General features: G+C 38.6%; 1 protein-coding gene across 2 annotated transcripts in view; it reads left to right on the forward strand.

The window, feature by feature from the left end:
• The window catches only part of VWA8 (von Willebrand factor A domain containing 8), a 359,147-nt gene that overhangs the window by 98,452 nt on the left and 234,998 nt on the right, over positions 1-25,697 (forward strand). For both annotated transcript variants that reach the window (XM_060079870.1, XM_060079871.1), the window contains exons 13-14: positions 7,469-7,629; positions 12,042-12,155. In XM_060079870.1, the coding sequence (XP_059935853.1) occupies positions 7,469-7,629; positions 12,042-12,155 (275 nt within the window). The remainder of the gene's footprint in view (positions 1-7,468; positions 7,630-12,041; positions 12,156-25,697) is intronic.

Below are 25,697 nucleotides of genomic sequence, written 5' to 3' on the forward strand. Positions count from 1 at the left end.
TTATTAAATACTCACTAGGTGCCAGACATTATCTCATTTAATTATAAAGATATTTTACTCACTTCACCCATTTATCATAAGTCACAGAACTGGAATTGAAAACCCAGCTTTCCTTGTACTGTACCCATTCTTTCAACTGTGCTACTTTCCATGTTGACTGACTAGAAGGGATTTGAGTGTTGTTGAGTGAGGCCAAATGCTATAACTGCTCCATGTGTCTTTACTGAATACTGAACAGGTTATTAGCACATACCACAACTTTGATTTTATACTTTGTTACTATTGGGTTGGCCAGAAAGTTTGTTTGTGGTTTTTCCATAGGATGTTAACGAACAAACAAACTTTTTGGCCAACCCAATAATTATTATAAGGCAAATATTATTTAAACTAGAATTGATTGCTACTTTCCCACCTGTTCTCCTAACAGAGTCAAACGTTTGTGATAAAATGTAGCAAAGTTTGCAGTACCATTTGAATAAAATGTGGTTCTTCAGTTTGTGTGTCCTGGGATTTTACTCTATAACATCTCTGCTTTTTGCCTTCCGTTTTGAAACTGTTCTTACCCTCTTTTATATATGTAGTTGTCTGTGAACATTTCTAAACAAGCTTTCATAAAGTTGGTTTACTTGTAAAAAATTATTATCCTTAGGTTGTGATTTTTGTTGCGGACAATAGAATCCATTTTGGCTGTCTAAAACTGAGAGGGATTTATTACAGAGTATTACGTAGCTTACAGAATTTCTGGGAGAGATAGGGCACAGTGTTTAGATTTTACCCAGTTAGGAATGACAGAGCCTGGAGAACTTCAGCCATAGCTTTCTAGAAGAGTGAGTTTCCTTGTGCTGGCTGGCACTTCACTCTCACTGCCAGTTTTTTCAGTTCCCAGTTTTGTGTATGTGAGAATGCTTGGTAGAACCTGAGTCGTGTACAGAACTCTAGCTGCAAAGGCATCTAAGAAATGATGTTTTCAGTTTTCTAACCGCTGTACTACAGCAAGGATAGTAGAAGGGATTTGATTGGGTGTCTTCTTGGAATACATATTACATTATTTGCATTTACACTGAACTTGACTTTATATTTTATTGAATGACTGTATTAAGATGTCCTTTTGTTGGGTCAGTTGTGACATAGTGGGTTTGACTTCTAGTTAGCTTCAATCAGAAGAATTTTATTCTATGTTCATGGAATAAATCTTTAGAGTAGATCATCTTGAAATAGATCCCAGTGGTTACAGTAAAGAGAGCTATAAATGAATCAAAATCGGCTTCTTCCATTAAGCGCAGAGTAACTGAAAACAATCATGGTAGTCTTGTAATGCCATCATTATATACATAAAGGAAGCATTTATTATATGTGTGACAGGTTAAAAATAGTTTCTTAAAAAAGAACTTTAGGAAGAAGCATGGAAGAGTTTACAAATAATTTTACAGTGTATGTAAAGCGAGAGGCCTTTTTGTTTGAGATCAAACAAATGACACGGGAATGTTGGCAGCACGCCTTGCATTTTGTTCACTGAGCGTGCTTAGACTGTAAATAATGGCTTCATTTCTATTTTGGGACCTAAAAATTATTAACATTCTGTGTTTATGCAATATTTATGCAGTATTTTATACTAATAGTTATGGACATAATTAATCCCTTATTGTAAAGTTGGTGGCTTGCTTCAGCTAGTCTTGGTGTATTCTTTTATTCTCTTAAATCCAAGGTTTTCTTAGTATTTTATACTACTGGCAGGATATTTTCTGGTAGCTACTTTTCGCAGTTATTTATCAAACTAATTACTTATATCCAGGTTTCTCAAGGGAATCTCAGAAAAATTAATGTATACCATTCAAAGGTCCTTAAAACATTTAAGGTATATAATTGCTTTAGGGTTCAAATCTATATTCTCTGGTACATTTTGTGCAGTTATGCTTCTTCTCATTTTAATAGGACATTTTTATTTTTAGTAGGGTTTCTCTGTTGCAAATCAAAAGAGCAAAATTCAAAATGACACAGAATCTTAATATACATATATGGATGTTTTCCAGGGATCTGAATGAGGAGGTGAAATGTTTAAGTTTAGACAATGGTGGCTCTAAAGGAACTAGTTTTCATGTCCTGTTATTTTTAAATTTTTTAAGGAAACAGAAAGAGGAAATGGTTCGGCCTCTATGATATCATTAGTGCTATTTTTATTCTCTTAAGTTCAAAGGTTTCAAGGATAAGAAAAATATATGCAAAACTGAGGGCATTCATCTTTCTTGATTTTTATTAGTGTGATTTCAAAACGCTCGTATGGAATAAGCACATTTCTTCTTAAAATTTTGTCTTTCCACTTGCTTTAGGGATGTGTGTGTAGACAGGAAGAATAAGGAAATGATATATATATATATTTAACAATTTCATGTTACAGTATATGTTAAAATAAGTAAGGATATTAAAACAACTTCAGGGTACTAAACCCCCAAAATTCTATAGACAGAAACATTTGAAAAAGCTGTTACTCCATTTTAAAGATTAGCTTAATATTGAAATCATGTTACTGACCCATTTCAGACTGTTCTGAAAAAATTCTGTTAATTAAGTTTGACTAGGTTCAGTTGTTCTGTGAAAGTTCAGTTTTACTTTGGTGTCCTTGCACTTTCACACAGTGGAAAATAACTTTCACACAATTGAAAATAATTTCTTATTATAACTAACGTTATGGAAAGTGGGCGCAATTATCTTTTTAAGAAAAAGCTGAAATTTTCATCTTTTCTCCCAATACAGGATCTTAATTATGAAAACCAACTACTTTTATTAAAGAGGATACTTTTTTTCCCGTAGGAGGGTTTTTATTTTAATGCACAGATATATTAGAAATGAAGAATGGATCTTCTTCACATGATAGTATGCAGAGACTTGATATGATAAAACTGAACTGAGCTAGTCTTTTAATAAATGCCAGGTGTTTTCCATTTTTTACCCCTCTGAAGATTGAAAAAAGGGAAAATATTTCTTGTCTGTAGTTGTGGTTGGCATTAATAGCTTTGAATCCTGTTGGTCTATTACTGCTTGTTGTGTAGCAGCAAATAATTATTTCAGTTTGCTTCAGTCAGTAAAAGGGAGTCTCCAACTGCTAGGTTGGAAAAGGGGAGCCGTACATACTGGTTGTCTTTCTCCTCGTCTTTATTAGTAAATATTTACTTATTTGAATGAGGCCAGTATTGTAGACATTCTGTGAATTAACAAGATATGAATGTACTTTGGAATCATCCATCACTACAAAATGAAGTAGTGCTTTTTTATATCTTGTACAGAATGGTGATTCAGGATGTGTTGGTATGAGAGTGAGGAATTTTCTCTGTCAAAATTAAAAAAAAGAAAAAGTTACCAGTTGCTGGCCTCAGCTCCTTAGGAGTTCAAACCTCTTATGCCAGAGTCACAATCCTCATCTCCTCTTCTTGGGCCCACGCAAAAGGAGCTGAGTTGGGGCTTCCCTGGTGGTGCAGTGGTTGAGAGTCCACCTGCCGATGCAGGAGACACGGGTTCGTGCCCCGGTCCGGGAGGATCCCACATGCCATGGAGCAGCTGGACCCGTGAGCCATGGCTGCTGAGCCTGCGCGTCTGGAGCCTGTGCTCCACAACGGTAGAGGCCACAACAGTGAGAGGCCCGCGTACCGCAAAAAAAAAAAAAAAAAAAAAGGAGCTGAGTTGGGTTAGAAAACCATCTGTTTTCAGTCTGAAGCTGGGATTTTCAAAATTAACCCCCAGTCATTTCTTTAACAATATGGTTTCAGTGGGATACCTTCTTCATGTTACCTCCTTTCTGAATATCAATAGAAATGCTTAAAGGAAATAAGGCCTACTCTTTCCTTTTTTCCTTCTTTTTTTTTTCACCTTTTAATTTATACTACTTTGTTATACATTTTATTAATATATATCTTCCTGCAATCTCATAATTCCTATCAGAATAAGGAAGGAGTATAAATAAATGAGGCAAAGTTTCACATTAAGTTAATGTCTCTTTTTTAAAGCTGTTCTTCCCACCTGGGAGTCATTTAAGATATCACCTATGTAATATTTAATAAAAAATGGGTGGTAAGCCCCACCTTGGATCTACTGAATCCAAATCTTCAGGGTGATAAGGGCTAAGCTTCTATCAGTATATTTTCCAGAATTTCCTCCAGCTGTTTCTGATACATACCTTTGACTTAGAACCACTGTGCTAAAGCATGTTTTCTGTTTGTTTTATGCTCTAGGACAATATGTAATGTAACTCTATACTGACTTTTTCTGGAATAATTAATACCAAGAGTTTTCTTTAAATTTACCTGTTTTTATATTAATTTTTTAAAAGATTTATATATGTGTGTGTATATATATATTTGATTTTTTTCATAATTCAATTATGAAAATGAAACAGCAACATTTATTTTGATTTGTCCTATTTTTCTTGCAAGAGTGATCCATTTCCGGTTCTGTAGCATAGCCATGAGTATGAATAAGCTCCTTTTCACCATGAACCATCTCAGTAAACACTGATGATAATGATAGATTTAGTCTTACATGCTCATATAAATTGCATAGAATTTAAAATTCATAGTTGAAAAATTAGATAACATTAATGAGTTAAGCCAAATTTTGATAATGTGTCAAAGTCAGATCTTTAGGGCTATGTTGCTGAGTTTTGTCAATGAAAAAATGAATCAATAGTCAATCTAAGGAAGAAACGGAAAATTTTACTCGAGCCAACATGAGGATTATAACCCAGGAGACAGTCTCTTAGAGAGCTCTGAGAACTGTTCTGAAGAGGTAAAGGGAGAGGTCAGTGTGTGTGTGATTTTTACCGAAGGGGATACCTGCAGTCAAGCACACATCTCAGTAGAAGGTTGCTGCTAGTCATGAGGAACAGACATCTTAGTTAATAGTTTTAGTGTTTTTCTAAGTATGGGGAAGTGCAAGAATCCAGGTTCATAAAAATTTTCTTCTGAAAATATCTAACCACCTGAAGGCCAGCTGTGTCAGTTTCCCCAGAGCACAAAGTGCCTTATCCTGACCTTCACCCTGAATTCCTTTTAGGGTGTATTGTAGGTCAGCGGCTGCAGTGATTACTGACTTGATTCTTGTAGAACTGGATGGTGGGCAACATTCTTTATTTTACAGTCCCTCCCCTTTTAGTCTTAATTTTGACCAAGGTTTGGGAGGTACTATGTGACCAGTTTGTCCCATGACAATAGGAATGCTCATTCGCAGGTCAGGCACAGATGTCGTTCACAGGTCACTCAATGTGCTATAGCTGGACTAGGCCCTGTTAGCAGTTGCCAAAAGCCTCTGAACCACCTAGCTTGCTAGTCAGTTTTGGTCTAGGAAAAGGTGGTCCTTTTGTTGCTTCTTCCCATACTAGAGTTACACTATTACAATCATTGATATATAGAACTATATTGATAGAACTATATATTTGATCAATCATTTCAAGGCACCTAATCATCATTAATTTTATCTGAGGCTCAGTCACACCTTTGGTAATGCAGGAAACAGTAATCTTGTAAAATAGATAGAATATAAGAAACATAGATAGTAACATTAATAAGTAAGTATTTAATAAGTAAGTATTTAAGCTCTTAAACTTCCATTAGGTGCTGCCCAGTATCTCCCCAGTCATCTGATCAGTCTGTTCTGCACCAATCACTGTCTTTAAGGAAAATGATATATTGGCTTTGTACATGAAGTTTACCAGAGATGTTTGCAGATACAAGGCGAGTGGTGGGTCATTGTGACCCCTCACAGGATTGAGAAAGGAATGCTGTCTTCTAAGGAGTTACATGGTTGGCCTCAGAAGAAGAAAAATCGATCTTTATGATTAAGTAGGCCTTTCTGCCATTGGGGAGGTCTGTTTAATGCATAAAGCAGATGCAAAATGCACACTAGAGGGGAGGGAGGAGGCCCAAATGGGCAGAGAAAAAAATTACGTTTAAATTTTTCTTGTCTTGACTTAAAATGTGAATTTTTGTTTATTTTATTTTTTAAATTTATTGATTGATTTATATATTTATTTATTTTTGGCTGCTTTGGGTCTTTGTTGCTGCGTGTGGCCTTTCTCTAGTTGCGGCGAGCGGGGGCTACTCTTCGTTGTGGTGCGCGGGCTTCTCATTGTGGTAACTTCTCTTGTTGCAGAGCATGGGCTCTAGGCGCACAGACTTCAGTAGCTGCAGCACGCGGGCTCAGTAGTTGTGGCTCGCGGGCTCTAGAGCACAGGCTCAGTAGTTGTGGTACATGGGCTTAGTAGCTCAGAGGCATGTGGGATCTTCCCAGAACAAGGCTTGAACCAATGTTCCCTGCATTGGGAGTGGGATTCTTAACCACTGCACCAACAGGGAAGTCCCTGAATTTTTATTTCATCAGTTTGAATATTATTGTTTCTCAAGTGTCATTATGATTCAATATAAGCCTAAGTCAGTACTTTTTTGATAGTGAGAAAATTGAAATGATCAAGACTTACATTTTAATCTTGATTTCAATACAAATTTGTTGCCACTGTGAATATAAACAAGTTCATTCACTTTCCATCTTATTAAGACTGGAGTTGGGTATCAAAGAATTTACAAAAGCCTTTAAATTTTTTGATAAAATTGACTAAATGTTTAACTTTTGTTTGATATAAGTGTTACAGAATTTATCTGAAGTTGATAACACAAAAGAAACTATTATCTTCAACATTAACACATGTAAGAAAAAATTATTCATATTATATAGCACCAAAATTTTTTACAGTAAGTAGATGTTTATATGCCACTACTATTAATAGCTTGCTTAAACCTGTTACACTGTTTTAGCACTAGTACATTGTGTATATGCTTTAAAAAATTGCACAATGTTGTAATTCAACTGTACTCCAATAAAAATTAATTAAAAAAAATTGCTTGTAAGTGCCGTTCTATTGTTTGTCAATTCCTGTACCTCATCTGATGGCTGTCCTCCTCAGTTTCCTCCATTTTCAAGCCTCTTTAAGTGAGTCACTGGGGTGGTTCCTAGCATGGCTTTTCGGGAGAACACAACTGCAAGAAAATGCACATCATTGATAAGCATCTCTTCCCAGTGAGTTTGTATGGCCTCTAATTCTTAAAAAGGAATCCATATATTTTGGCCCTTTCAGGAGTAAAGCGGATTGAGTTAAATGCCATTGAAGTTGGGTGGAAATTACTGCCGTCATCTGTGTAGATACCAAGTGAACATTTTAAAAGAGGGGGAAAGTGCTAAATAAAATAGAGAAAAAAACAAAACAAAACCCGTACTATATTATGTGGCTGAGTAATAGGAAAAAAATTCAAATGACCAAGAAAAGCTTCTGAATATCTTTCTCTTTGGATTGTAGAAGATGACTCCCCAGTTGTTGTATGGAATGTTATATTCAGAGAGAGGTAACTCTAAAGCTAAAGAAACTATCCTTCATGTCTTAAACATTAATTCTGCATTTTCTTTGGGGGGTGTTGGGGATTGGTTTCAGGATATGACAGCACGTGAGCTGCTACAGCAGAGATACACGCTTCCAAATGGAGACACTGCCTGGCGGTCCTCACCCCTTGTAAATGCTGCTCTGGAAGGGAAGCTGGTCCTCTTGGATGGCATTCACAGAGTCAATCCGGGTACATTCGCTGTATTACAAAGGTCTGTATGAGTCACACACACAAAAACACACCTCGTAAGCAGCAGACGTGGAACTTTCTCAATCTTCTAATTTAAACTGGGTTACATAGTCCCTGAGGAATTTATAATTCTATATCCAAGTAGAACAGCAGATGTTTTTATTGTTTTAAGCACAGTAGAGTAAAACTTCAAATAATGAACATTTTGGGAAAAGCCACTGCCATAGCAAAATTCTGTGTGTAAGAGCTGAAAAAAGAAAACTTTTAAGTAGTAATTTTGAAACTTTATATAGGTTGATGGATATATGCAATAAGTCATACAGCTGAAGTTTCTGCAGTTTGTCAAAGCTTCACTGTTTACAAACTCCTTTTCAATCCTACATCTAAATTATTGGTGATACTGTCGGCATTTTGTTTTGAGAGAAAATATAGTTCCTTATATAAAATGTATAATAGCTCTTTGATTATATTTTCTATAGGCTAAAGTTCACTTTGTGTTTACAAACTTGAACATTTGTGTCACTGTTGTTTTCTTATTTCAGTTTAGGTGGGGCAAATATCCACACATTCCTAGTTAACTTCTCTTTAATGTTAAGACTTCATGTGTACCTTTCATGGAAAATATTCCCATCTTGCGTCACTTTGGGAGATTAATGATACCATTTTTGTTTGTTTGTTTGTTACATCTTGATTCTATCACTTGTAGACATTGTTTTTAACTTTTAAATCTAAATTTTAACTTACTGGGAAATTTCAAATAAGTGAAATAATCTACTTCCCCAACTAACCATTCAACAGTTTTTTGTCCTTGACAAGATGCAAATACTGAGTGTAATTAAGGATTCTAAGAACACTGCGTTAATCCCCATTCAATTTGAGAGCACTTAAAAGTAATAATCACAAAGTTCCAGTGATTTACCATAAACATTCTATAGATTTACAGTATTTTTCTCTTCTAAACAGGCAAATGCAAACACAAACAAAATAATACCTACTGCCTCCTTTTACTGGCTATCTCTTGCCTGTTAGGCCAAGTAGTGGTAATAGCAGCAGCAGCTACCATTAATTGAGTACTTTCTCTACACCAGGCATTGTGCTAAGCCAGTGTTTCTCAGATTCGCAACTGTGGAATCCCCTTGTGGGAATGAGGCTTAAAAATTACTGATGCCTGGGCTCCACCTCCTCAAATTCTGATGTAATTGATCCAGGATGAGGCCTGGACATTGGCATTTTTAACTGCTTCCCAGAAGATTCTATTGTGCAGCTAAGATTGAGAACAACTATGTTAAGCATGTGCCTTATATTAGCTGTTCAATTTTCACAGCAATACTGTGAGGTTGGTATTATTGCCCTAGTTTTATAAAAGATAAAATTTAAACAGGCGGGGGCTTCCCTTGTGGCGCAGTGGTTGAGAGTCCGCCTGCTGATGCAGGGGACACGAGTTCATGCCCCAGTCCGGGAAGATCCCACATGCCGCGGAGCAGCTGGGCCCGTGAGCCATGGCCGCTGAGCCTGCACGTTCGGAGCCTGTGCTCCGCAATGGGAGAGGCCACAACAGTGAGAGGCCCGTGTACCGCAAAAAAATAAAATAAAATAAAATAAAATTTAAACAGGTGGATTAGTTCTTCCCCTTCCCAGTCCATTCAGCTAATAAGGTACAAGGCTGGGACTTGAACCCAGGTCTGAGTGACTCCACTGCCTATGCTCTTAACCTCTGCATTATGCAGTCTCTCCTCTCCTCAGTGCTCACCGAGCGGAGGTCTGTGGGGCGACTGTACTGTGGGCATCAGGAAACTTTAGTGGTTGGTTTAAGACCAAGAACAGCAGGTTTCAACCCCTGCAACATCTGGAAGACAATGCTCTTTGTGCTGTGGATGGCTAGTTCCCACCATAGTTGGTATATGAAATAGGATTAGTTATTTCATTGTAAAGATTTTAGATATTTTAAATCCTGTAATTGCAAAGATAGAAATATTTTGATAATATTACACCTTAAAGAGTTATGTTAGACTCCAGTGAATATGTACCAGCTGCCTTGTTCATTAATATTTACCTCATGGTTATCCTGAGTCAGTCATTCAGCTGTTTCTCTTTTTTTTTTTTTAGTTGTTTTACAATGTTGTGTTAGCTTTTTAACATCTTTATTATAGTATAATTGCTTTACAATGGTGTATTACTTTCTGCTTTATAACAAAGTGAATTAGCCATACATATACATATATCCCCATATCTCCTTCCTCTTGCTTCTCCCTCCCACCCTCCCTATCCCACCCCTCTAGGTGGACACAAAGCACCGAGCTGATCTCCTTGTGATATGTGGCTGCTTCCCACTAGCTATCTATTTTACCTTTGGTAGTGTATATATGTCCATGCCACTCTCTCACTTCATCCCAGCTTACCCGTCCCCCTCCCCATGTCCTTGAGTCCATTCTCTACGGCTGCATCTTTATTCCTGTCTTGCCCTTAGGTTCTTCATAACCTTTTTTTTTTTTTTTAGATTCCATATATATGTGTTAGTATAGGGTATTTGTTTTTCTCTTTCTGACTTACTTCACTCTGTATGACAGTCTCTAGGTACATCCACCTCACTACAAATAACTCAATTTCGTTTCTTTTTATGGCTGAGTAATACTCCATTGTATATATGTGCCACATCTTCTTTATCCATTCATCTGTTGATGGACACTTAGGCTGCTTCCATGTCCTGGCTATTGTAAATAGAGCTTCAATGAACATTGTGGTACATGACTCTTTTGGGATTAAAGTTTTCTCAGGGCATATGCCGAGTAGTGGGATTGCTGGGTCGTATGGTAGTTCTATATTTAGTTTTTTAAGGAACCTCCATACTGTTCTACATAGTGGCTGTATCAATTTACATTCCCAACAACAGTGCAAGAGGGTTCCCTTTTCTCCACACCCTCTCCAGCATTTATTGTTTGCAGATTTTTTGATGATGGCCATTCTGACTGGTGTGAGGTGATAACTCATTGTAGTTTTGATTTGCATTTCTCTAATGATTAGTGATGTTGAGCATCCTTTCTTGTGTTTCTTGGCAATCTGTATATCTTTTTTGGAGAAATGTCTACATAGATATTCTGCCCATTTTTGGATTGGGTTGTTTGTTTTTTTGATATTGAGCTGTGTGAGCTTCTTGAAAATTTTGGAGATTAATCCTTTGTCCTTTTAATCCTTTGTCATTAATCCTTTGTCAGTTGCTTCATTTGCAAATATTTTCTCCCATTCTGAGGGTTGTCTTTTTGTCTTGGTTATGGTTTCCTTTACTGTGCAAAAGCTTTTAAGTTTCATTAGGTCCCATTTATTTATTTTTGTTTTTAGTTTCCAATTCTCTAGGAGGTGGGTCAAAAAGGATCTTGCTCTGATTTATGTCATAGAGTGTTCTGCCTATGTTTTCCTCTATGAGGTTTAATACATTTGAGTTTCTTTTTGTGTATGGTGTTAGGGAGTGTTCTAATTTCATTCTTTTACATGTAGCTGTCCAGTTTTTCCAGCAGCACTTATTGAAGAGGCTGTCTTTTCTCCATTGTGTATTCTTTCCTCCTTTATCAAAGATAAGGTGACCATATGTGCGTGGGTTTATCTCTGGGCTTTCTATCCTGTTCCATTGACCTATATTTCTGTTTTTGTGTCAGTACCATACTGTCTTGATTACTGTAGCTTTGTAGTATAGTCTGAAGTTCGGGAGCCTGATTCCTCCAGCTCCGTTTTTCTTTCTCAAGATTGCTTTGGCTATTCAGGGTCTTTTGTGTTTCCATGCAAATTGTGCAATTTTTTGTTCTAGTTCTGTGAAAAATGCCATTGGTAGTTTGATAGGGATTGCATTGAATCTGTAGATTGCTTTGGGTAGTATAGTCATTTTCAGAATGTTGATTCTTCCAATCCAAGAACATGGTATATCTCTCCATCTCTTGGTATCATCTTTAATTTCTTTCATCAGTGTCTTGTAGTTTTCTGCATAAAGGTCTTTTGTCTCTTTAGGTAGGTTTATTCCTAGGTAGTTTATTCTTTTTGTTGCAATGGTAAATGGGACTGTTTCCTTAATTTCTCTTTCAGATTTTTCATCATTAGTGTATAGGAATGCAAGATTTCTATGCATTAATGTTGTATCCTGCTACTTTATCAGTCAGCTCTTTCTTTTCATTTCCTTCCTTCTTCCCCTTTCTAGCTCCTCCTCCTCCTCCTCCCTATTCACATCTAGTAACCATGACTACTGTCCTCACAGAAACCAACAGTTTTTGCCAAGTATAACAGCACTAGCCAACTTAAAATTTCGAAAGATGCATTTAACAAAATTACTAGACTCAATTGCCAGTAATAATACATATGACTAAAATATTAACTGACTGATGCTACCTCTAATAACTTCAATGTTCAAAACTGATTAATTTGTTTCCTGACCTTCCCCTATCCCATTAGATTGATCCATGACCGAGAGCTAAGCCTCTATGATGGCTCTAGGCTGCTGAGAGAAGACCGGTATATGCGTTTAAAGGAGGAGCTACAAATGTCTGATGAGCAGCTACAGAAGAGGTAATTTGGGGTATACTACTCTTATTCTTATTGTCAAGTGTACCTTTTTAAAAATTATTCTTCTGAACCTCGGGTGAAGCCAAGGTATCTTGGAACAGCTTAATAATTTGGTATCTGAGACAAGATCATGTTTTGGCACTTTTTAATACTTGAGTTTGCTATCCAAGATGTACTCTGTACTTTCAGCCTTACTTTTACAAGAGCATTAGTTTTAAGAAGATAATCCCTCTTCTGCTGTCCGGAGCAATTCAATTTTGGCCCCAAACTTTGTATCACTTCAAAAAAAACAAAAAGGGAGCCTCACAGTTAATTGGGCCTACCCTCCTGGGAAGTGACCAGTCATTTCTGGGGTTTGTCACCTGTTACAAGATTACCCTTTGTGCCTTATTTTAACATTCCTTCCAGAGCTGTAACAACCAAATTCAATGTATGAGATTGGATTGGATCCTGGCTCAGGAGATGAAATGAAAACAGCTATAAAAGACATTTTAGGACAATTGAGAAAGTGTAGATGATATTGAGTTAATATTAATTTTCTTAGGTATCATAATGGTACTGTGTTTATGAGGGGGTTGACCTAAAACAAATAGACTTTGAGTTGTTTCTCCAGCAAAAATGCATTTATTCAAGATCAACAAAGAACTGCAGTTTAGGATCGCCAACCGTGGCAAGCCACAAGCAAGTCCTTATGCAACAAGAAGAGGAAGGACTCTTCTAAAAGGGAAAACGGAAGTCGGGAGAGCTATAGTGAACAAAGAATCCAATGGAGGAATTGAGAGTTCAAAGTGTAGCGGCTTTACATTGGTTGAGTCCTGCCAGTCTCTCATTGCCTGAGCTCTTGCCAGGCAAGAAAAGGAAGTTTTTCTTTGTCCTGTTGGGCTCTGCTATTGTCACAGGGCATGAGAGCTCCCACTTCTGGCCTTCCGACTACTTAATTGAGGTTTCTGTCTATTGATTTTTTTGCAAGGAGAATATTTCTGTTCCTAGGAGCCGTATGCTGAAATATTTAAAGGATAAAATGAAAAGATTTCTACAACTTACTTCCAAATGTTTCAGGGAAAAAAAAGACATGATGAATGGTTACAAAATACACACACACACCACAAAGAGCAAGGGAGAGTGAGAACACAGAGTGGTAAAATCTTAACAATTGGTGAAATCTAGGTGAAGGATATATGGGTATTCATATTCTATTCTTTCAAATTTTCTATGGGTTTAGAAACTTTCAAATTAAGAAGTTAAAAGAAAGTATTTCTTTGAGCTGCACACTATATTTTCCTTTAGAGGAGGTTTGGCAATTATAAGTAATTTTCTGTCTCATTACATTTCCATGGATATTTTCATGTAATTAGAGATTGTGACTTTGGAGAATTCCTATTTACTTAATTGAATCTTATTTGATTGTAGCTCCCCCTTCCCCCAAAGGGCTTGCTGCCATATTTAAAACAGTAAAATCCTACAAATGATAATTACATAGATTTCTTTTTTTTTTTTTTTTTTTTTTTTGCGGTACGTGGGCCTCTCACTGTTGTGGCCTCTCCTGTTGTGGAGCACAGGCTCCGGACACACAGGCTCAGTGGCCATGGCTCACGGGCCTAGCCGCTCCGCGGCATGTGGGATCTTCCCGGACCGGGGCACGAACCCCTGTCCCCTGCATCAGCAGGCGGACTCTCAACCACTGCGCTACCAGGGAAGCCACACATATATTTCTTACTGTGATTATGTTTTAAGGAGAATTTTTAAAACTTTCTTTGGAATTTTTTTCTAGAGTGGAAATATTAAATCTTACTATCTCTATATAAGTTATTTAAAAATTCACTTGATTATACAGATATTTATGCTTCTGAGGTGCCTATCATCAGATTCCTCTACCCCAGTAGGTGGTTTGGTTGAGTGTTTAGGGAAGCAAATTATAAGGATCCCTCTCATATCATACCTTGGAATTATAACATTCAACTACTGTACATTATTTACATCACGCATCAAGGAACAGTTGTGTTTTCAAGGAGAGGAATCAAAGTAATTGGGCAGTAACTATCAGCAAGACTGCCCATTGGTTTCCCTTAGGACTTAGGGAGCATTGTCTTCTAGCCAAATGTCCAGGAAATGACAATCCTTTTCTATGAAAAGAACCCAAGTTCTCCCTAATGGTCATTAGCAGTTTTACAAATGAGAACACTTTCAGGAACAAAGTGGCCCTTAGCTTCACTGAGTTCAGGATTTGGCTCAGACTGGTTAGTAGTCCTTCCTTCTCTAAGTGTCCTGTCTTCATCACTGTTGATTTTCATCACTCCCATGAACAGAAACCCAGCTCACTTCTGTCTCAGAAGTCACTCTGAATAGGTGGAGACAGATCAGAGCACTGCTTAGTTTCCTTCGCTTATTTTTAAGTTTTTATTTGATTTTTTGTTTTTCTTAATATTTGTTAAATATGCCTAAAATTTGATCCAGATAGTTTTTCAAGGCTTTTAATGAAAAATGCCAGTTCTCTGTTATCTGTCCTGGGACACTTTCCTGTTTCCTATTCCTCAGAGGCTACTGCTTTCAACTCTGAGCTGTTTCTTTTGATATTTACCTCCATATCACTAAACAATATACTTTATTGACATTTTTTGATTTATTTTTCAGTGTCAGGCATTGTCCATTGATTTCCTACTATGGAAAATTACAGTTTAGCTCTCTTTCACCATCCCTCTGCCCACTACACATACATACTTCCTATCTCCCATTCTTCCTAAATATTAGGTAATCATTTTATTTAGAACTTCATTCAGTGTTTGCATTATTATCATGGCACAAGGACTGTACACAGCTGAACCACTCAGTAAACTACAGTTATTTTTCTTTTCTTATATGCGTATTGTTTTTCCTAAAGTTATTAATTGCCTGCATATGAAGAGAGGTAGATATAGAAATAAACAATTAAAATGCAACTTTTAAATGTTACAATAGAGATTTCTACATAATGCTGTGGGAACACAGATGAGGAAGTGACCCTCTTTTCTTTTTTTCTTGTTACCTCACAGAGATTTATTAGTGAAGGCAAGGTGCTTTAAAAAGTTGGCAAATATAAACAGGTAGTTTATACTTTATTTGCACCAAAAAAACAAGTTTTTCAAATTGGCTTGAATTTTTTTTAGGACAACTAGTAAGTATTCAGCTATCATACAGATACTTTGTGTGTGTGTGTGTGTGTGTGTGTGTGTGTGTGTGTTTATTGAAATATAGTTGATTAACAATTTTAGTTTCAGGTGTACAACATAGTAATTCAATATTTTTATAGATTATACTCCATTTAAAGTTATTATAAACTGTTGGCTATATTCCCTGTGCTGTACAATATTTCCTTGTATCTTATTTCATACACAGTAGTTTGTACATCTTAATCTTCTATCCCTGTCTTGCTCCTCCCCACTTCCTCTCCCCACTGGTAACCAATAGTTTCATCTCTATGTCTGTGAGTCTGTTTTTGTTTATGTTTATTTGTTTGGTTTTTTGTTTTGTATTTTTTGGGTTTTTTTAGATTCCATATATAAGTGAAAACATACAGTATTTGTCTTTCTTTTCCTGACTTATTTCACTTAGCATAATATTCTCTAGGTTCTTTTACGTTGCTGCAAATGGCAGTATTTCATTCTTTGCTGTTGTTGTTGTTATAATTATGTATTATTGTTACCTTTAGACCAACTTGTTATGCAGGCTAATTTTTTTAACATCTTTTTTGGAGTATAATTGCTTTACAATGGTGTGTTAGTTTCTGCTTTATAAAAAGTGAATCAGTTATACATATACTTATGTCCCCTTATCTCTCCCTCTTGCATCTCCCTCCCTCCCACCCTCCCTATCCCACCCCTCTAGGTGGTCACAAAGCACCGAGCTGATCTCCCTGTGCTATGTGGCTGCTTCCCACTAGCTGTCTATTTTACATTAGGTAGTGTATATATGTCCATGCCACTCTCTCACTTTGTCCCAGCTTACCCTTCCCCCTCCCCATATCCCCAAGTCCATTCTTTAGTAGGTCTGTGTCTTTATTCCTGTCTTGCCCCTAGGTTCTTCATGACAATTTTTTTTTTTACATTCCATATATATGTGTTAGCATACGGTATTTGTATTTCTCTTTCTGACTTACTTCACTCTGTATGACAGAATCTAGGTCCATCTACCTCATTTCAAATAACTCAATTTTGTTTCTTTTTATGGCTGAGTAATATTCCATTGTATATATGTGCCACACCTTCTTTATCCATTCATCTGTCGATGGACACTTAGGCTGCTTCCATGTCCTGGCTATTGTAAATAGAGCTGCAATGAACATATTGGTACATGACTCTTTTTGAATTATGGTTTTTTCAGGGTATGTGCCCAGTAGTGGGATTGCTGGGTCATACGGTAGTTCTATTTTCAGTTTTTTAAGGAACCTCCATACTGTTCTCCATAGTGGCTGTATCAATTTTCATTCCCACCAACAGTGCAAGAGGGTTCCCTTTTCTCCACACCATCTCCAGCATTTTATTGTTTATAGATTTTTTTTGATGATGGCCATTCTGAGTGGTGTGAGATGATACCTCATTGTAGTTTTGATTTGCATTTCTCTAATGATAGTGATGTTGAGCATCCTTTCTTGTGTTTCTTGGCAATCTGTATATCTTCATTGGAGAAACGTCTGTTTAGGTCTTCTGCCCATTTTTGGATTGGGTTGTTTGTTTTTTTGATATTGAGCTGCGTGAGCTGATTGAAAATTTTGGAGATTAATCCTTTGTCCTTTTAATCCTTTGTCATTAATCCTTTGTCAGTTGCTTAATTTGCAAATATTTTCTCCCATTCTGAGGGTTGTCTTTTTGTCTTGGTTATGGTTTCCTTTACTGTGCAAAAGCTTTTAAGTTTCATTAGGTCCCATTTGTTTAGTTTTGTTTCAGTGTCCATTTCTCTAGGAGGTGGGTCAAAAAGGATCTTGCTGTGATTTATGTCATAGAGTGTTCTGCCTATGTTTTCCTCTACAAGGTTAATAGTGTCTGACCTTACATTTAGGTCTTTAATCCATTTTGAGTTTATTTTAGTGTATGCTGTTAGGGAGCGTTCTAATTTCATTCTTTTACATGTAGCTGTCCACTTTTCCCAGCACCATTTATTGAAGAGGCTGTCTTTTCTCCAGTGTATATTCTTGCCTCCTTTATCAAAGATAAGGTGACCATATGTGTGTGGGTTTATCTCTGGGCTTTCTATCCTATTCCATTGACCTATATTTCTGTTTTTGTGCCACTACCATTCTGTCTTGATTACTGTAGCTTTGTAGTATAGTCTGAAGTCCCAGAGCCTGATTCCTCCAGCTCTGTTTTTCTTCCTCAAGATTGCTTTGGCTATTCGGGTTCTTTTGTGTTTCCATGCAAACTGTGAATTTTTTTGTTCTAGTTCTGTGAAAAATGCCACTGGTAGTTTGATAGGGATTGCATTGAATCTGTAGATTGCTTTGGGTAGTAGAGTCATTTTGACAATATTGATTCTTCCAATCCAGGAGCATGGTATATCTCTCCATCTATTTGTATCATCTTTAATTTCTTTCATCAGTGTCTTATAATTTTCTGCATACAGGTCTTTTGTCTCCTTAGGTAGGTTTATTCCTAGATATTTTATTCTTTTTGTTGCAATGGTAAATGGGAGTGTTTTCTTGATTTCATTTTCAGATTTTTCATCATTAGTGTACAGTAATGCCAGAGATTTCTGTGCATTAATTTTGTATCCTGCTACTTTACCAAATTCATTGATTAGCTCTAGTAGTTTTCTGGTAGCATCTTTAGGATTCTCTATGTATAGTATCATGTCATCTGCAAACAGTGACAGCTTTACTTCTTCTTTTCCAATTTGGATTCCTTTTATTTCCTTTTCTTCTCTGATTGCTGTGGCTAGAACTTCCAAAACTAGGTTGAATAAGAGTGGTGACAGTGGGCAACCTTGTCTTGTTCCTGATCTTAGTGGAAATGGTTTCAGTTTTTCACCATTGAGGACAATGTTGGCTGTGGGTTTGTCATATATGGCCTTTATTATGTTGAGGAAAGTTCCCTCTATGCCTACTTTCTGCAGGGTTTTTATCATATATGGGTGTTGAATTTTGTCGAAAGCTTTCTCTGCATCTATTGAGATGATCATATGGTTTTTCTCCGTCAACTTGTTAATATGGTGTATCACATTGATTGATTTGCGTATATTGAAGAATCCTTGCATTCCTGGGATAAACCCCACTTGATCATGGTGTATGATCCTTTTAATGTGCTGTTGGATTCTGTTTGCTAGTATTTTGTTGAGGATTTTTGCATCTATGTTCATCAGTGATATTGGCCTGTAGTTTTCTTTCTTTGTGACATCCTTGCCTGGTTTTGGTATCAAGGTGATGGTGGCCTCGTAGAATGAGTTTGGGAGTGTTCCTTCCTCTGAAATTGTTTGGAAGAGTTTGAGAAGGATGGGTGTTAGCTCTTCTCTAAATGTTTGATAGAATTCGCCTGTGAAGCCATCTGGTCCTGGGCTTTTGTTTGTTGGAAGATTTTTAATCACAGTTTCAATTTCAGTGCTTGTGATTGGTCTCTTCATATTTTCTATTTCTTCCTGATTCAGTCTTGGCAGGTTGTGCATTTCTAAGAATTTGTCCATTTCTTCCAGGTTGTCCATTTTATTGGCATAGAGTTTCTTGTAGTAATCTCTCATGATCTTTTGTATTTCTGCAGTGTCAGTTGTTACTTCTCCTTTTTCATTTCTAATTCTATTGATTTGAGTCTTCTCCCTTTTTTTCTTGATGAGTCTGGCTAATGGTTTATCAATTTTGTTTATCTTCTCAAAGAACCAGCTTTTAGTTTTATTGATCTTTACTAGCGTTTCCTTCATTTCTTTTTCATTTATTTCTGATCTGATTTTTATGATTTCTTTCCTTCTGCTAACTTTGGGATGTTTTTGTTCTTCTTTCTCTAATTGCTTTAGGTGCAAGGTTAGGTTGCTTATTCGAGATGTTTCCTGTTTCTTAAGGTGGGATTGTATTGCTATAAACTTCCCTCTTAGAACTGCTTTTGCTGCATCCCATAGGTTTTGGGTCATCGTGTCTCCATTGTCATTTGTTTCTAGGTTTTTTTTAATTTCCCCTTTGATTTCTTCAGTGATCACTTTGTTATTAAGTAGTGTATTGTTTAGCCTCCATGTGTTTGTATTTTTTACAGCTCTTTTCCTGTAATTGATATCTAGTCTCATAGCATTGTGGTCGGAAAAGATACTTGATACAATTTCAGTTTTCTTAAATTTACCAAGCCTTGATTTGTGACCCAAGATATGATCTATCCTGGAGAATGTTCCATGAGCACTTGAGAAAAATGTGTATTCTGTTGTTTTTGGATGGAATGTCCTATAAATATCAACTAAGTCCATCTCGTTTAATGTATCATTTAAAGCTTGTGTTTCCCTATTTATTTTCATTTTGGATGATCTGTCCATTGGTGAAACTGGGGTGTTAAAGTCCCCTACTATGATTGTGTTACTGTCGATTTCCCCTTTTATGGCTGTTAGTAGTTCCCTTGTGTATTGAAGTGCTCCTATGTTGGGTGCATAAATATTTACAATTGTTATATCTTCTTCTTGGATTGATCCATTCCTTGATCATTATGTGGTGTCCTTCTTTGTCTCTTGTAATAGTCTTTGTTTTAAAGTCTATTTTGTCTGATATGAGAATTACTACTCCAGCTTTCTTTTGATTTCCATGTGCATGGAATATCTTTTTCCATCCCCTCACTTTCAGTCTGTATGTGTCCCTAGGTCTGAAGTAGGTCTCTTGTAGGCAGCATATATACGGATCTTGTTTTTGTATCCATTCAGCCAATCTCTGTCTTTTGGTTGGAACATTTAATCCATTTACATTTAAGGTAATTATCGATATGTGTGTTCCTATTACCATTTTCTTAATTGTTTTGGGTTTGTTATTGTAGGTCTTTTCCTTCTCTTGTGTTTCCTGCCTAGAGAAATTCCTTTAGCATTTGTTATAAAGCTGGTTTGGTGGTGCTGAATTTTCTTAGCTTTTTCTCGTCTGTAAAGGTTTTAATTTCTCCGTCAAATCTGAATGAGATCCTTGCTGGGTAGAGTGATCTTGGTTGTAAGTTTTTCTCCTTCATCACTTTAAATATGTCCTGCCACTCCCTTCTGGCTTGCAGAGTTTCTGCTGAAAGATCAGCTGTTAACCTTATGGGGCTTCCCTTCTGTGTTATTCTTTGTTTTTCCCTTGCTGCTTTTAGTAATTTTTCTTTGTATTTAATTTTTGATAGTTTGATTAATATGTGTCTTGGCATGTTTCTCCTTGGATTTATCCTGTATGGGACTCTCTGTGCTTCCTGGACTTGATTGACTATTTCCTTTCCCATATTAGGGAAGTTTTCAACAATAATCTCTTCAAATATTTTCTCAGTCCCTTTCTTTTTCTCTTCTTCTTCTGGGACCCCTGTAATTCAAATGTTGGTGCATTTAATGTTGTCCCAGAGGTCTTTGAGACTGTCCTCAATTTTTTTCATTCTTTTTTCTTTATTCTGCTCTGCAGTAGTTATTTCCACTGTTTTATCTTCCAGGTCACTTATCCATTTTTTGCCTCAGTTATTCTGTTATTGATCCCTTCTAGAGAATTTTTAATTTCATTTATTGTGTTCATGATTGTTTGTTTGCTCTTTTGTTCTTCTAGGTCCTTGTTAAACGTTTCTTGTATTTTCTCCATTCTATTTCCAAGATTTTGGATCTTTACTATCATTATTCTGAATTGTTTTTCAGGTAGACTGCCTATTTCCTCTTCATTTGTTTGGTCTGGTTGGTTTTTACCTTGCTCCTTCATCTGCTGTGTGTTTCTCTATCTTCTCATTTTGCTTAACTTACTCTGTTTATGGTCTCCTTTTAGCAGGCTGCAGGTTCGTACTTCCCATTATTTTTGGTGTCTGTCCCCAGTGGCTAATGTTGGTTCAGTGGGTTGTGTAGGCTTCCTGGTGGAGGGGACTAGTGCCTGTGTTCTGGTGGATGAGACTGGATCTTGTCTTTCTGCTGGGCAGTTCCACGTGTGCTGGTGTGTTTTGGGGTGTCTGTGACCTTATTATGATTTTAGGCAGCCTCTCTGCTAATGAATGGGCTTGTGTTCCTGTCTTGCTAGTTGTTTGGCATAGGGTGTCTAGCACTGTAGCTTGCTGGTGGTTGAGTGGAGCTGGGTCTTGGTGTTGAGATGGAGATCTCTGGGACATTTTCTCTGTTTGATATTATGTGGAGCTGGGAGGCCTCTTGTGGACCAGTGTCCTGATTTTGCTCTCCCACCTCAGAGGCACAGCCGTGATGCCTGGCTGGAGCACCAAGAGCTTTCCATCCACACTGCTCAGAGTAAAAGGGAGGAAAAAAAGAAAGAAAGAAGAAGATAAAATAAAATAAAATAAAATAAAATAATTAAAATATTAAGAAAAAAAATTTTAAGTCATAAAAAAATTGGACAGACAGAACCCTAAGACAAATGGTAAAAGCAAAGCTATACAGACAAAAATCACACACAGAAGCTTACACATACACACTCACAAAAAGAAAAAGGGTAAAAAACATATATGTTGTTGCTCCCAATCTCCACCTCCTCAGTTTGGGATGATTCGTTGTCTATTCAGGTATTCCGCAGATGCAGGTACATCAAGTTGATTGTGGAGATTTAATCCGCTGCTCCTGAGGCTGCTGGGAGAGATTTCCCTTTCTCTTCTTTGTTCGGACAGCTCCTGGCGTTCAGCTTTGGATTTGGAACCGCCTCTGCGTGTAGGTCACCTGAGGGCGTCTGTTCTTCGCTCAGACAGGATGGGGTTAAAGGAGCAGCTGATTCGGGGGCTCTGGCTCACTCAGGCCTGGGGGAGGGAGGGGCATGGAGTGCGGGGCGAGCCTGCGACGGCAGAGGCCGGCGTAGCGTTGCACCAGACTGAGGCGCCGTGCGTTCTCCGGGGAAGTTGTCCCTGGATCCCAGGACCCTGGCAGTGGCGGGCTGCACAGGCTCCCGGGAGGGGAGGTGTGGACAGTGACCTGTGCTTGCACACAGGCTTCATGGTGGCAGCAGCAGCAGCCTTAGCGTCCCACGCCCGTCTCTGGGGTCCACGCTGTTAGCCACGGCTCGCGCCCGTCTCTGAAGCTCCTTTAAGGTGCGCTCTTAATCCCCTCTCCTCGCGCACCAGGAAACAAAGAGGGAAGAAAAAGTCTCTTGCCTCTTTGGCAGGTCCAGACTTTTTCCTGGACTCCCTCCTGGCTAGCCGTGGCACACTAACCCCTTCAGGCTGTGTTCATGCCGCCAACTCCAGTCCTCTCCCTGGGATCTGACCTCAGAAGCCCGAGCCTCAGCTCCCAGCCCCTGCCCGCCCTGGCGGGTGAGCAGACAAACCTCTCAGGCTAATGAGTGCTGGTTGGCACCGATCCTCTGTGTGGGGATCTCTCCGCTTTGCCCTCTGCACCCCTGTGGCTGTGTTCTCCTCCGTGGCTCCGAAGCTCCCCCCGCGCCCCCCTCTCCGCCAGTGAAGGGGCTTCCTAGTGTGTGGAAACCTTTCCTCCTTCACAGCTCCCTCCCAGAGGTGCAGGTCCCGTCCCTATTCTTTTGTCTCTGTTTTTCCTTTTTTCTTTTGCCCTACCCAGGTACATGGGGAGTTTCTTGCCTTTTGGGAGGTCTGAAGTCTTTGCCAGTGTTCAGCAGGTGTTCTGTAGGAGTTGTTCCACATGTAGATGTATTTTTGATGTATTTGTCGGGAGGAAGGTGATCTCCAAGTCTTACTCCTCTGCCATCTTGAAGGTCTCTGCCGCCACTCCCTTCTTGTCTGCAAAGTTTCTACAGAAAAATCACATGATAGCTGTAGGGGGGTTCCCTTATATGTGACTTTTTTTCTCTTGCTGAGTTTAGAATTCTGTCTTTAACTTGTGGCATTTTAATTATGATATGTCTGGATGTGAGTCTTTTGGGGTTCATCTTGTTTGGGACTCTCTAGGCTTCTTATACCTGGATATCTGTTTCCTTCTTCAGGTTCAGGAATTTTTCAGCCATAATTTTATCAAATTCATTTTTGACCCCTTTTTTCCCTCTTCTTCTTCTGGGTCACCTATAATGTGAATATTAGTGTACTTGATGTTGTCCAAGAGGTCCCTTAAACCATTCTTATTAAAAATTTTTTTTTAAATTTTTGCTTCTCTGATTGGGTGATTTCCATTATTCTGTCTTTAAGATCACTTATGCATTCTTCTGTATCACGTAGTCTGCCATTAATTCCTTCTAGTGTATTTTTCATTTCAGTTATTGCATTCTTCAGCTCTGACTGGTTATTTTTTATATTTTCCAATTCCTTACTAAAATTATTACTGTGTTCATCTATTCTTTTGCTTAGTTCAGTTAGCATTCTTATTGCTAATGCTTTGAACTCTTTATATGGTAAATATTTAATTTCTGGTTCATTAGTTGTTTTTTCAGGTTTTTTTCCTTATCCTTTCATTTGGTACAAATTCCTCTATCTTCTCATTTTACTTAACTTTCTCTGTCACTATGAAATTAGGTAAAACAGTTACCTATCCCATTCTTGAAGGGGTGCCCTTGTGTGGGAGCATCCTATGCAGTTCCCAGTGGATTTGGTGGGAGAGGTGAATAGGAAGTGAGCGTGGGTCACATTTTTTCCTAGGGTGTGCTGGCAGCCATCTTTTTTTTTTTTTTTTTTTTTTTTTTTTGCGGTACACGGGCCTCTCACTGTTCTGGCCTCTCCCGCTGCGGAGCACCGTCTCCAAATGCGCAGGCTCAGCGGCCATGGCTCACGGACCCAGCCGCTCCGTGACATGTGGGATCCTCCCAGACTGGGGCACGAACCCGTGTCCCCTGCATTGGCAGGCGGACTCTCAACCACTGCACCACCAGGGAAGCCCAGCCATCACCTTTTTAAGTGATGGGGCTGGAGATGGAGGGGCTAGAGCCAGAGCCAGGTGTGGCCCAGGACTTCTCCTATTCTATGTGGCTGTCAGCACCCTACTGGAGTCAGGGTTGGGTCCCAACGTGCTGGAGCAGAATCCCTGAGGGTCTGGTCTGAGCTCGTTCCATTCCCTCTAAGTGTGCTCCCTCCCCCACTCCCAGCAACAGCATCTTTGCCCTAGAGATGAGCAGCGCTGGAGCAAGAGGGGCCAGAGCATACCCTTGGCTTGGGCTGGGATGTGGGCTGGGGAGGTCCCAGCACACCAGTCAGATCTTTAGACTGCTCCTGATGTGGCACCTTCACGAACATCAGTAATGGCCACCCTCACCCCATTCAGATGTTGTGCTGGATCTGAGCCAGCTCCATCCCCCGCAGCTAAGCACTCTGCTCTGCAAAGGCAGGCTTCTCCCTAGTGTGGAGCTAGAGCTAGAAGGGCTGGAGCGGGTGCTTAGTGCTGGCTGGGATGGGCTCTGGGCTGGTCTCTGGAAGCCAACTAGAACCCCAGGCAGTTTCAATCTGCTTCCTCCACCTTGTTTCTGGGAGTAAGCAAGTGAGTTTGCCTTTTTCACAAGCAGACTCTGGGTTTCTTAGAGCCCTCCTGTAAGTCCCACTGGTTTGCCAGCCAGCTAGGCGGACTTGTCTTCCCGGAGTCAGACCCCAGGACTGAGGTGCCTAATATATGTTTTGAACTGCTCACTCCCCAGGGAGGATCTCTGAGCCTGTGTTATCCCCATTCTCTTCTGTGTCCCCTCTCAGGGGCATAGGTCCCAACCTGATCGCTTCTCTTCCCTTCCTACCCAACTCTGTGTGGATCTTTCCCTTGGTGGTACAAGAGTCTTTCTGCCAGTCTCCAGTTTGTTTTCAGTGAGAATTGCTCCACCTGTAGATGTATTTTTGACGTGTTTGTGGGGGAGGTGAGCTCAGCTTCCTCCTACTCTGCCACCTTGATCTCCTCTTCCCAATCTTATTTTTTGTGTATCACTTTTTCATCCCAGACATTTCCTCTGTTGTCTAAATCTCGTCTCAGCACATTCAGACACATCAGGTATTCTATCAATTTCATCTTCTGTCCATTTCGTCTTTCTCCATGGTATGTTCTCACTAGCCCTGATCTGGATTCGTTGCTCCCCATATGTGTAGCGTACATGTCATCCTAGATCTCTCTCCACTACCAGTCCCCCATTTCCTCTGGTCTTTCTTTCTGCAATTTTCATCAGTTAGATATTGAAACTTCTGGACTGACCTTCTTTTTTCTCTTACGTTCTGTCAATTTGTCAGGACTTTATTGACTTTTCAGAGGTGAGATGTCTAGAAATGGATTCTCCTCTCTGTCTGAAATATCTCTCCCAGTTGAAAGTCTAATTGCTTTCCTTATCAGCACTCCCCCTTTTTTTAACCTGAGAAACACTATTTTCTTATGATGGTAAACAGTTTTTCTCTATTTTATTGTTATACACAGTCATATTACAGAATCTGCCTCATTCCGATGATGTGGATTGTTAGTAAATTTCTTTACCTTTTCCTGGTTAACTTTGCTTTAATTTTGTTGCCCATTTTTGTCTTTCTGAGAATAAATATGTGCTCT

This window comes from Mesoplodon densirostris, chromosome 17 (genome assembly GCF_025265405.1).
Source record: "Mesoplodon densirostris isolate mMesDen1 chromosome 17, mMesDen1 primary haplotype, whole genome shotgun sequence".
In the NCBI taxonomy this organism is placed as follows: Eukaryota; Metazoa; Chordata; class Mammalia; order Artiodactyla; family Ziphiidae; genus Mesoplodon; species Mesoplodon densirostris.